This window comes from Meriones unguiculatus, chromosome 12, assembly GCF_030254825.1.
Source record: "Meriones unguiculatus strain TT.TT164.6M chromosome 12, Bangor_MerUng_6.1, whole genome shotgun sequence".
In the NCBI taxonomy this organism is placed as follows: domain Eukaryota; kingdom Metazoa; phylum Chordata; class Mammalia; order Rodentia; family Muridae; genus Meriones; species Meriones unguiculatus.
In genome coordinates, this window is record NC_083360.1 from 87,110,626 (window position 1) to 87,124,145 (window position 13,520).

At 47.4% G+C, this 13,520-nt stretch overlaps 1 protein-coding gene across 7 annotated transcripts in view; it reads right to left on the reverse strand.

Annotated features, from left to right (window-relative positions):
* Osbpl9 (oxysterol binding protein like 9) overlaps window positions 1–13,520 on the reverse strand; it is a 121,825-nt gene that overhangs the window by 80,415 nt on the left and 27,890 nt on the right. For 6 of the 7 annotated variants that reach the window (XM_060366106.1, XM_060366105.1, XM_021660874.2 and 3 more), the window contains one exon: window positions 5,657–5,735. In XM_060366106.1, coding sequence (XP_060222089.1) covers window positions 5,657–5,735 — 79 coding nt within the window. Of the gene's footprint in view, window positions 1–5,052; window positions 5,072–5,656; window positions 5,736–13,520 lie in introns of those variants that run through there. The other variant, XM_060366107.1, reaches the window with a different exon arrangement.

Below are 13,520 nucleotides of genomic sequence, written 5' to 3' on the forward strand. Positions count from 1 at the left end.
CCACCTGAGCTTCCTAACTCTAAAACTCCCCAACTCTAAAACTAGAAACAAAGCTATCTGCAGTTGTGGGTTAGCAGTTACACCCGTGATGGCCACAGCCTGTGGGACGGTGTCGGGCTCCTCTCTCGGAGAGCTGCTTGACTGCAGCGCTGCTGCTAAGTAAAGGGACATGGGGGCCCCTGAGGGCACGGCACTTCGTACCTGCGTTAAACTGCACTGGTATTTAAAGGTCCTTTTGTACATCAATTCTTGATAAAACGACACTTCACTACACCAAGGTGTCTGTGGTGACAACTCCAAGAGCAAGAGCAAGGGCTGCGCAGCTGGCAAAGCGTGCGAGAACACACGAGGCCTTGCTTTGATCCTCAGCCTCTCAGAAAGCAGACGAGCGATGTACACCTGTCATCCCAGCACTCAGGACGTAGAGGCAGGAGGACCGGAAGCCCAAGGTCATCCTCTCTAGCCAGAGGTCAAGTTCTGGGCCAGCCAAGAATGGATGAGAACCTTGTCTCCAAAGAGAGGAGGCACTAAGTCCCGTGTTCCATTTTCACTTCTGCTCTAGTGAGCTGTGTGCGCCCCTAGTCTCCCCATCTATAAATCACAATGGCACCAGCACTTACTTTGTGGAGTTGTGAGCTGCATGGTTGAATTCCACAAGTGTTTGCTATTTTCATCCCGATTTCCATAATGTTATAAGTCATTACAAACTTTAAGCCGTCAACTTTGTAAGACAGGCACAGTGGTCGCTCACCCTGCCATCCCAGCACCTGGGAGGCTCAGGCAGAAAGATGTCACTCAGGGTCATTCTCGGCTTCATTTTGAAGCCAGCCTTGTCTCAAAATAAAGACAAAAAAAAGGGGGGGGTACAACTTTATTTTAAAGTAAAATTCAAACAACTGGACTTTTCCTGATCACTAAGGTGAGCCTCTTGTGTTAGTTTGAAATGAAATGCTGGTATGAGATTACTTTTGATCTATAAAAACAATCATTTCAGATGATAGTTCCCGGGCTGGGAAAATGCCTCAAGTAGGTAAGTGCTCGCTGCACACGCATGGAGGCCTCAGTTCAGATCCGCAGCACTCACATCAAAGTCATGGTTCCCATAACTCCAGCACTATCGAAGCTGACATAGGCAGCTCCCCTGGGCTCGATGACCTGGCCACCAGCCTAGCCAATGTGTGAGCAGCAAGTTGAAATGAGGAGCCTGACGCCCGTGCACACACAAACACCTCCATCCTGCCTTCTCTGCCTGTTGGCGTTCCACCCTAGCATGGCCTCAGGCTTGACCATCAGTTCTCTGCTTGTTGTGATCACCTAGACAGACGCCAGATTCTCCTGCCACAGTTTTATCAAAGACCGAGATCCAAAGGCTTTATTACGGTTCACAAAGGCACACTATTTGACCAACACTTTTTTAAATGTTTCAAAATTCGGAAGTCTTACATACCCATTTCCCATTGACTAAGAAAAACCGCATCTGACTTCTCTTGAAGTGGAGAATCCACTTTGGTAAAGCAAGCCTTACCAAAAACCGTAACCAACTGGGCTAGTACAGCTGCTCCCCTCGCCACGCTAGCTTTTACCATTACACTTTAATTCATGTCGTATGTGTATGGTGTGTGTGTGCATGTGCGCGTACGTGTGCCACGGTGCGCTGCAGAGGTCAGAAGGCAGTTTGGGGAGTCTGCTGTCTCCTTCCAGCAGCTGGACCCTGGTCATCAGGCTTGCATACCACGAACTGCTGGTCTGTCTACTTTAATCCCACTTGGTCATTCGGACGCTCAACTTCCAGTTCTACTAAACAAAAGTGTGCTAATAACAAACTCTCTCCACTTGCCTGTGAGCTCAGACTGGGGTCCCACAATCTCTGCATCTCCAAACTAACTTCCTCAAGACTCCTGCTCTGGGTCGTTTCTGATATGAAAACGATCCATCACAAACCAAGCCACGAACACCATTTCCACTAAATTTTCCTCCTCCGGCCAGTCACCAGCTCACACTGGTTACACATGTCCAATCTATTCCTTTTTGCTCTCCCCATCACCACTGCTTTGATCGTTTCAGGGTCTATCACAAGCTACAGCTATTTCACCACAGCTAAATTGTCCATCCTCCTGGCCAAAAGCAAGGCCTGCAGCTGTGCCTAGGTCCCACTGGCTCAGCTCCACCACTGATCCGACACCCCTGGCCCCTCCAAGTATTATCCGCTGCTCTTTTCCATGCAATCTCTGCTGTCAACACAGAAAGCATGCTTTTGCTGTTTCTTTTGTCTTTAAACATACTTAAACTCTCCCCAAACTCCCATAGCTTGAAATCCCTTCTTGCTCCTGCTATCTGCTCAGTAGAATTTGAAAGCACTCTCTGAGCACCTCATGATCAGGTCCATTATGACATCGTTTCTCAGAGCCCCCTTCCGGGGTCTGTCAGCCGCATCTGGCCCAGTGGCTGACCCTCTCCTCCTCGAAGCCGTCTTCAGGCTCCACCTGCTTCTGCCTCCTTTCCCCAGCCTTGTCTTCGTCTGGCTCATCTTGAGGCCTCCGAAGCACATGCCCAGCTGCTGCAGCCTGCAGCTCAGTGTCTGGACTGTTTTCTCTCTACTCTTAGCCCAAACTCCTGAGGCCATAACTATTCTCTATGCCAGTGAGTCCTATATTTCTTTTTCTGACCTGAAGCTTTTCCCTGAATTCCATTTCCAAAGTACACATTCAACATCTGCACTGAGTTCTCCTTTCCTCCCAACTGTTCTTCTTGGAATCATCCACTTCAGTTGATGGCAACTCCATTATTTTTATCCCAGTCAAAACTCTCAGTGTCAACCTGAACTTGCTTTTCTTTCATACACTACAATTCAAGCTTCAAAACAAACTCAGCCTCATTGAACAGAACGTGACTTAGCAGTAGAAAAGTAGCCATGCAGTGATATGGATGGACTTTAAACACTGTTCTGAGCTCAGAGTTAAACAAGAATACACACGATATAATCCCATGTGTGACGGCCCCCCGCCCCTACTACCAGAACGAAGGTCAGATTGCTGAGGAGGGGCACCTGGAAGGGAAGCAATCTTTTGGAGTGGTGAAAATGTGCCATCTGTTGACTGTGGTGAAAGCTATATGTAAATAAACTGACCAAAATTCACTGACTCATATGAGGCATTCTTAAATGTTTTTATCTGAAGGTCTTTTTAAAATTTCACTGATTATTATTATCATGTGTTTCAGTGTATGTGAAACATGAGCGCACAGATGGTGGGAGTTCATGTACAGCACATGTGAGGAGCCCAGAGGACACTTTATGGAGTCGGGTCTCTCCTCCCACCTTTGACTGGGCCCAGGGACCAAACTCCTCACACTTCTACAGCAGGAGCTTTTGTGCACTGAGCCCTCAGCCCCTAGCCCCTCATGCATGTCTGACTTCCTGTTAACTGTGGGCCACTAGAGCTAATTAAGCACACACACACACACACACACACACACACACACACACACGCTGACCACTTTTTTTACCTCCCACCCCACCTGGTGCAGTGTGGAAACTATCACTCTTCTCTTCTTGTCTACAATAGCCTCCTAAATGCTTTCCTACGTCTGTGCCCTCTGCACCTTATTCTCAACATGGCGGCCAGAGCAAGCCCATAAAATATGAATCTCATCATGTCACCCTCTGATCAAAATGTCTAAGGGTCTTTCCTGGTACTATAATTTTTTAATTTTTTTAATTTTTAAATTATTATTATTATTTTTTTGCAATAGGGTCTCACTCTGTAGCCCAGGAGGGCATGAAACTTACTATGTAGACCCAAAGTTCTATCTCAGCACAGGAAAAGGATAACACTCAAACAGGTTATGACAGTATATAGCAACCTGGATTTGCTTTTAATTCTCATCAGCAATTTAATATAAAAAATACCATAAAATGGAAGCTCTATCAGACGCTGAAAATGTTTTCTATCAAATTTGCAGATCTTCTTCTAAGTAAGTGTCTCTAAGTCTGAAGTAATTTTCCTAGTCACCTAAATAAATGCACAGTCTAGGCTCTTTGTACTCGCCCATGCTGCATAACACCCCACAAATGCTTTAGTAAAATCAACCTCACAGTCTGGAAGCTTCGCTCATTTTAAGAGTCTTATTTATCTTTATCAGTCAAATAATGTCTTGTTTTACCAGCAAGCCACTAAATACAAGAATGCTAAAGAGATCGGTCTGACGTAAATAATTTAAGGTAAGGTAGAAGCAAGTGCCTTTGCTCAGAGATCCAAGCCTGTCTTTCCACCAAGCAAACAAAGCTCCTGGAGCCCGAGGGTCCTCCCCAGGACTGCAGAGCCCTGGGCTGCAGGCCCCTGCAACCAGCAGCTGCTGCCCACTGCAGTCAAGTACTCAACTTGATCCGAGCAGCGAGCCCCAGGAACCTGCTTTGGCTTTAAGCAGCATTGCATCTTTAACCTAAATATGATTAAGAGGTTTCCTGAAGTTAAACGGAGTGGAAATTTCCAGGGGAGCACATTACTTAAGCAGTTCTAAACAAAAAATATTCCGAAACACAGTTATTAGTTTAAGGATGAGCACATGACAATCAGAACGCCACTGTTGAGTATGTTGGCCTGTCTTTATTGTCCACAGGCAGCCTCTTCCATCTCTACGTGCCACGTCTTAAGCAAGACAATGAAGAGAAACAACTGTCCTAGTGCAGGACAGCAGTGACCTAAACACCTCTGCAGAGCACAGATGGCCAACAGCAGACTTCACAACCAAAACATGTCCACGCTGTAACCATACTGGGTACTCATTCACCTTGATATATCTGGCAACCGAAACAGTGATCACACACACGTACTAACATCTCCAAACAGTCTCATTTCTAAGTTTCCTAGATTGCTTTAAACCTAAAACAGGTTATTCTGGATAGGAAACACAGCAAAAACACCAGTACCCAAACTAACAGGCACTCCTAGCAGACGACAGGTCATTCGGACCGAGTCACTAAAATCAGCCTTTATTTGCCGGGTTAGAGCTTTCAAAGCAAGATGAAATGAGAACAATTGTCCAGTACCTTACCCTTTCTACCGGCGAGCCATAGCATGCAATGCCGGAACATAGCAGTGGCAGATGGCATTGGAGTTATTAACTACAGAAAGGATAATAGCAGAGGAATGATAGCTGGCAGACAAGACACAGATGCAGATGAAATGGATGCGAACTTGGATTTCTTGAAGCAGAGCAAACCCTTTCATGCGAAGGTTGCGTCTAGCTTCGGTTGAATTTACATTTTGAGCCTCACACGGACAAACACTGCAGCGGTCACAGCCAGTCTTTAGGCTCTTCATGCAGAAGCACAGCCACACGCCTTGAGAAAGAACGTGCGCAACCTTCTGTAAGCACAAGCCAGCAGCAGCAGCCCATTACTCTCGCTTTTCACTGATTTTTATCCTTTTAAATTTCTGATCTCCAATTGCGGCCAGATCCACAGTCGCTTCAATTAATGTGCGTCCACTGCAGACACAGATCCCTGCCTGCCCTGCGGGCCGCTTCATCCAGAAGGTTCCTGTGCCCTCCTTCATGCGGGCTCAGTCGCAAAACCATTCCAGGCATTCAGCAAACAAGCCGGGAGAGGGGAAGGCAGGTGGGACCACAGGGAGGAAGACCTCTCCTCTCAGCTCACCCTGGAAGTGGAAGGTTTTCTGATCAACTGTTATTGTGAAGGTGCTGTCGTCCTCGTCATCTATCCCAATCACGGCTCCCTGTGAAACAAAGAGCAAAACCCCAGTGAGGCAAACAATGACATCAGCAGTCTCCACTGCTGCCACAGCCCTGAAACACCCAAGCTCAGAGGACACGGGGCGGGCGGCAGGCAGGAGAAATCCGAGAGCCCGGTTTTGTTTCGGAACAGGAACTGGAGGAGGAGGGCTGGCAGGACATCCTGGTGGTGCCCAGCTCGGAGACTTTCCACGCTTTGCACAGGGGACACAGAAGCAGGGGGAGGGACAAACGGAGGCTGAATCTGTCTAACAGCCAGCCCCGAGCCTGCTGAGCTTTAAATTGCTCTCTAACCCGGGATCAGAAGGCGCCACCGCCCCAGGTTGTTGTGCAGCTCGGACAGCAGGTGCTCCTCGCGGGCTGCCTCCGTACTGTGCCTGTTAGTGCAGAACCAGCAGCTGACACTGCTTCAAACACTGCCCCGTACCAGATGCGCCCATGACCACTGCGCTCCTGCGGGCGCCGCCGTTTTCACACTGCGACTGTTTGCACCTATGGCTGCCTCCTCCCACTAAACTGCTGTGAGGCGTTGGCGACGCAGGACAGTTTTACTTATTTGACACAAAGCACTCAAGTATACATAGGACTCTCAGAACACAGCAAGAGGGCAGGGAGCCATGCTGGCTGGCTGCTTCGGGAACTTTTGACATGTTGTATACAGTTACATCTGTCCTGTTCAGACCACAGGAATCAAGGGAGGAGGTAGCTACACAAAATAAAGTCTCCTGGGCAATGTTCTCAAGGAGTCAATATCTTTCTATCCCAGAGGGGCCAGAGAACACGCCACCCCACGGGACCACATTGCTCTCACATGGTTCATTATTAAGACACCTTGAAATGGAACATCAAAAGACTGGAGAAAAAAAACAAAAACATCACCACATGAACAGAGCAGTACGTGGGGGACTGCTCTTGCCCTAAAAATATTAAGCAATGGAGCCAAAGATGTACTCTTTTCTTCCCGGAGACCACACAGATAAACCTCCTTCATCTTCGTTCCACACACATGACTTAGCTATTCTTCCGTTTCAGAGCGGATAAGAAACTCTGCCCCATTCTCAAACAAGGCAACGTCTACAGACTTAGTCTAAAGCCAACACAAAGCTCACGCAGGCCCAGGGCTGGACACCCCTGGCAGGCACCCCCTCGTCCATCATGGACCCCTGCACCAGGCTGGAGCACTAACTGGTTAACTTCGCTTTATGCTTGGCCAGCCTTGTGAAACTGATAAATCACACAGTCCCCAGGTCCAAAGACTCAATGACCAAGTACAGGAATGCGTGCTAGATGGAGCTCTGGCCTTTAAGGCCTGTTCCAGAAGGGAAGATAAAGAGAAGAGCGCAGCACACTACCCAGTGCTCTGCCTGTCACTAAGGAAATAACCGCACAGACAAACTCCATGGAAAGAAGGTTAGCAGTCCCTGGGGGGGGGGGGGGTAGGGGCTGGAGGCCAGCAAGCAGGCGGGGAGGGGAGGCTGCTTTGAGAAAGGGTGCTGTTGTCTTGCCCAGTCCTCACACCTGGGCTCAAGTAATTCTCCTGTCAGTCTTCCACTGGCATTATAGACACATACCACTGGACCTGGCTGGCACTGTATTTCTTCTCAAAGTGATGGAAACATTTTAAAATTGACTGTACCACTGTGGTGGTTGAGCAATCCTATGAATATGCAAAAACATTAACCACATACATTAAATCAGTACACTGGATAACACATGGATTTTTTTTTCAAGTCAGGGTTTCTCTGTGTAGCCCTGTCTGTCCTAGACTCATTTTGTAGACCAGGCTGGCCTCCAAGTGCTGGGATCACAGGGCCCAGTGTTGATCTTTTTAGCAAAGGGTCTCACACAGCCCAAGCTGTCCTCCAACTCTAGGTAGCTAAGGATGACGTTGAGCTCCTGATCTCGCTGCCTCCACCTCCGGGGTGCTGGAATTAACGATACGCATCATCACCCCAGTTTCATGTGGTGCTGCGAACCCAGTCCAGGGCTTCACACGCGCTAGACCACACGCCAACAACTGAGCCACACTCCCCAGGCCCAGTGTGTAAACTGTAACTCACCCAAGCTGAGATAGCTCAACCCACTTCCAAATGGCTTGTCTGTGCTTCCTTTTGGGTTTCTTAATCTAAGTTTGTCCATCATCTATAACCCAAGATAGGCCTCACAAGGGCTCCAAATACGTAACTATCACTTTTGCTTTTTTCTCCTCCAGTTCTGGGGAATGAAGCTAGGGCCTCAGGCCTGCTGGGCAGGCACTTCCGCTGAGCTGTCTCCAGCCTGGAGCTGGTACCCTAAGTTCACCATCTCTACGGCTACCGACAGAATGGAAGCTTCCCCCAGTTCCCCGCTAGCTGATGCGGTCCACCTTTGGTCTGGACACCTAAGCCTCTCTGTCATTACCTGAGAACTATTTTCTAAGCACAAACTCTAAGAAACACATCTTTTTAAAAATCTTCCTTGGCCTTCCCTAAACTAATAAAGTCAACTTTACTTCTTAATACCAGTCAAGACTGTTCAAATCTGGCTCGGCTAACCTTCCTGTCGCCACCTCCTGCCACCTCCCTTCCCCACAGAGAAAGATCCTATATATGCTCAGTCTCAACATTTCTTCCATACACCAACAACACAGTGAGCAGCCTCGCGTTTTCATTTTTCCAGCCCAGCTCCCTCTCCTTTTCTCAACAAAGCCCGCCCATTCCCTCCCCCTCCCCCCAGCAGCTCTGTAAATCTGCCCAGCTCTCGGCCCCTTCTCCAGCCCTGAATCATGCCTCCTCCCACTCATTGCATCCCATGGCCACCTCAGGACTCTTCAGACAGAACCCCAGCAGGTGGACAGCTGTTTCCTGGCCCTCCTCAGTCGCACTTCAGAGGCTCCACCACAAGAGCCTTAGATGAGCTAACATGGAAGAAAGCATTCCTGCGAGGTCCACTGCACTTCCTGGAGGGCTCCGGAACCTACATGGCAGTCTCCTGCTCCAGGTAGGGCTTGCTACTACCTGAGTATCCCTCAGGGACATTGCCCCTGACACTGACCTCTCCCTCTGACTGTTCAAAACAACCTCAATTTCCCATTAAAAAAAAAAAATAGCCTGGCTTTACATTGTTCAATATTGTAGCTGTTCAATCCTGGGTGACCATTTAATTATAATTAAAATTAAGCAAAATTTAGAAATAACTGGAGCCAAAACTACTCTGGCAAAGCAAGGCTTAGCATGAATAAGGCCCCGGGTCCAGTCTCCAGCCCCAGAAAAAAAAAAACAAAACACTGGCAATTCAAAGGCTCAAGAGGCCCAGAAATCTGGCGGGTACGCAAACAGATGGCATAAATACAGACCATGTTAATCACTGCGGAGTCACAAGCACTGGAACACCACAGCAACAGGGCGATGCTGTCTGGCCACAGAGAAGAGAACCACATCGAAGAGCCATTGCTGCCACCTCAATGTCTGCACTGACTGTGGCACTGTGCTAAGCATCTTACACACATGCACTTGGAAAAACCGTTATTTTGAAATGTACCATATACAAATGCTGTGCACAAGGTCAGTGAAGGGCAGCTCTCCTGTGTAACTCCATCTAAGTTTTTACGCAGCCCTCCATCCCAAAGGTAAACACTAATCCTGAGAATGTATTTGCCGGTTGTAACAGGGGTATAGCTACTCATATACCCTGACCAAAGGACAGCCCTCCTCTACCTGACAAGACCATAGGGGGATGGGTCTCAGCTTTGAAGGGATGCAGAGGGCTGTGAGGGAGGAAGGGAGCCCGCTGGCCAGTCACATGGAGTGGCCCTGGGGTGACAGGCAATGCGGCTGCCCTCCACACAGTGAGGCAAGCACTGCTCTTCAACATTATCAAGTCCTTCTGCCTTGAGTTTCATACAAATAAACTCATCTATCTTTTTATCTGCTTTCACACAAAGTATTCGTGAAAGTCACCCATGCTGCAGGTAGCATGGTTTGTTGGGGGGTTTTGTTTTCTTAGCTATGTTTCTATAAGGCTATTCACAAGTTGTCGCTTCCACTGTGGGCATTTACACTGCTCCCGTTTTACACTAGGAGGATGCTGCTCTGCACATGTTGCGCTTTTCTTTTGCACAGCAGACAGAAACCTGAGGGTGGATTTGCCACACCAGGAGTGCACGTGTCAGTCTGCAGACTGTTGGGGTTCCTAGAGTAGCTGCGGGCTTACATTCCCGCCTCACGAGCACATCTTCAGTCCCTCAGCGGGACCACTGAAGTCTGATGTGGTTCTAACTTTCACTCCCCTGGTCACTGAGGAGGTACCTCTTCAGGTTTATGCCTTTTGAACATCCTTTGTGTGATGGCTCAAAGCTGTCAATAAGCAAAAACCAAACTACCTTTTTCTGACTGTTTGCAGTTTTCTTTCTATTGTTTATAGCATCTGTCCCCTGCCTTTTGCATCCTCTATCTTCTAAAGGACAGCTCTAAACTTTAATTCCTTCTCTACAGTGTACTGTTTTTACTTGTGATTTCTGTGTGTTCAAGAACCTTTCTCAGTCCTGAAGCCAAGGCAGTATTTTCCTACATCGTCTTCTAGAAGCCTTTATATTTCAGTATGAGGGAAATACGTCCTCCCATTTTTCTTGGCCTTTTAATATTCTGAACCAATATCACCACCATAGTTGTAGCTGGCGTCCAGAAGGGTAGGCGAGAGCGTGGAACCTGTCTTCTGAGGTCTACGTAAGTGGCTTAGAAAGCTGGAATTAAGAGTGGGGTTTTGTCTGTTGTTATTTTTTGTTTGTTTGTTTGTTTATTGGTTTTTCGAGACAGGGTTTCTCTGTGTGACAGCCCTGGCTGTGCTGGAATTCACAGAGATCTGCCTGCCTGTCCCCTGAGTGCTGGGATGGCATGTGCGACCGTGCCCGGCTCAAGAGCAGTATTCTTTTTTGTTTTGTTTGTTTGTTTGTTTGTTTGTTTTTCTAAACAAGGTTTCTCTGTGTAGCCACAGGTGCCCTGAAACTCACTCTGTAGACCAGGCTGGCCTTGAACTCACAGAGATCTGCCTGCCTCTGCCTCCCAAGAGGTGGGATTAAAGTGGTGGCTCTAGGGGTCGTATCATTGACCCAGAGGTTAAGACCACTGGCTGCTCTTCCGGAGGTGCAGAGTTCAATTCCCAGGAACCACATGGTGGCTGCCAACCATCACTAATGAGATCGGGTGCCGTCTTCTGGTGTGCAGGAAGAAAATGTTAAGTCAACTGAACAAGTTTCGTGCAGGAGTGAGCGCACACAGCAGTGCGCTAACTGGGAAGGCACTGACGGCAGCCTCAGCTTCAACAATGCCTCCCGGCTTACTGGGTAGAGGTTTTCACCATCCTTTTAAGTTCTTATCCCTCCACTTACTCCGTTCCCCATCCCCAGGGGAAATTAGATTTCCTCTGCTCCTCACCAGCGCCAGCTGCGTTTACGCACACACACGTCTCTGACTCTGAGTCTGCTTCCCTCCAGCATTAGACTCTTTCTCCATTTCCCTTTCAGGCAAGAGTGTCCAGTCATCTAGGCCTCTTGCCTAGAATTCATCTTGTCCGTTCATTCTTTAGCCCGTCCATCCGTAGCCATGTCACTGGCCCTTCTTCATCTCCCAGAGGCTTTATGACCTACTTTACAATTCTGAGTTATTCCTGCAGACCTCGTGCAGTAATGAAGAACTTCCCTTTCACTCAAGACTGTCCAGGTTTCAGAGATGGCCACACCCCACCGCAGCGCAGGCCAAGGCCCTAACCTCCCTCTCTACACTCATCTCTTCCCAACTTCCGCCCGAACTGCTTGAGGTCTACCAGTTGTTTCAATTTCTTCCCACAACCACGTGTCTGACTGTTCTTTCTGCCCGTGCCCCTTCCTCTCCTCTACCAGGGGTTGTTGCTGTGTTATCTGGAGCAAAACTTTTCTTGGTAATTCAGATGGAATGGCATTCTATTGCCAAGAAGCCATTGCAGTAGCCAACCAAAATGTCAGCATTTTGACTGCGACGCTTTTAAGGCTTATCACACCAACGTAAGATAGGTTTACCTTCCGGGGCCTCTCATGACTTTTCTCTGAGCTTTTTTTTTTTTGTTTTGCTTGGGGATTTGTTTTGTTTTGTTTTGTTTTGTTTTGTTTCTAGACAGGGTTTCTCTGTGTTGCCCAGGCTGTCCTGGAACCTGCTCTGTAGATCAGGCTGGCCTCAAACACAGAGTACTGCCTGCCTCTGCCTCTCGGGTGCTGGATTGAAGGTGTGTGCCACCCCTGCCCAGCCTTCTCTCTGAGGTTTTTGAACATCAGTTTTTCACACTCCATCAGTACTTGAACCATTGACGCTGCTTCAGTTTGCAGACAGTAGCTATGGCTTCAGAGTCTTCTCCAATGGATGGATTTCTTTAGTTTTCTCTTTCTCTTTTTTTTCTATACTCACAGAAATACCATAAACACAAATATGATTCAAAAATCGAAGATAGAAAGCGGTTGCTCTCATGATTTGGGGAAAAAACAAAGCAAAACAAGACAAGATTCTAGTCCCTTTGCAGGGTTTGTTTGTGTTCACAGAAAGAGCAAAGCAGGGTGGGGAGCCGACTCCATGGGCAGTAAAGGGAAGATGGCCCTGCAGAGCATTAGCTCCTCACACCCCGTAACAGGCATGTGGCGGTTCGCACACACGGCACAGATAGTCCCACCGCGCAGTAACCACACACTGTCCCTCACTGTAGAAATGACAGTGGAACTCTACTTTGCGTTCATATAAACATGCTCCTTACACATGCTCGCTGAGATTTAGTGAACAACTGGTAACTTGTTCAAAGACCAACCATTAAAAGGTAGAAGCCACGCGCCTATAATCCAGCACTTGGGAGGCAGAGGCAGACAGATCTCTGTGAGTCTGTGGCCAGCCTGGTCTACAGAGCGAGTTCCTGGACAGCCAGGGCTACACAGAGAAATCCTGTCTCAAACAAAACAAAGTGAACAAGCAAAGTAGAAGGCAATTCTAGCAACTCCTGATCCAAAGAAATACTTACTAATTACTTCAGTACACAAAATGAATACCTATTCTGGGCCAGCTAGGAATGTAACAGAAATAAAATGTAACTGCGCCCTGGAGAAACATGCAAAAGACAAGAAAGAAGAAGTCAAGGCACAAAGGGAAGCAAGAATGCTTGCACTCAGCCTGCTCACGAAGGTGCTGCATGAAGGGCCTGCTTTAGCATCATTCATTCACTGATTCAACAAGTCCTGAGTTTTTCTAGGTATAGTTTTAGGCTCCACTAAAAAGACAAAGCAACTTTTCTTTAAACCTCACCGTATGTTTGTTGAAAGCAAATACACACACACACACACACACACACACACCCTTCCCTTCCACATTGACAATCTATACACACAATCCATGCTAAGAGTCTACATATTTTACCCTCCTATTTCCTCTTCTGTGAGTTAAATATACACTTCATATCTGAGTATACTTTTGTGTTTTCTTAATGACTTTATGCATTCTTTAGGTTATCTGCTGTTGTTTCTGTCACAGATTTATAGTTTTTTATACTTTTTTGGTATTAATCCTTTGTCAAACATATTCCTTACATTTCCCTCCTGCCTTTCCTCTTTGACTGTGGTAATAATTTTGAGGTTATTCAGGTCCCCCTAAAGCCTTTCAACAATGGCTTATAACTTCTCTGCTTTAAAAGAATACATTTATCTTGTAAAAACAAATTCCTGGATGAGTTCTGCCTATTATTACAAAACACAGATCTTCAACTCTTTTCCTAATTGGTGATGG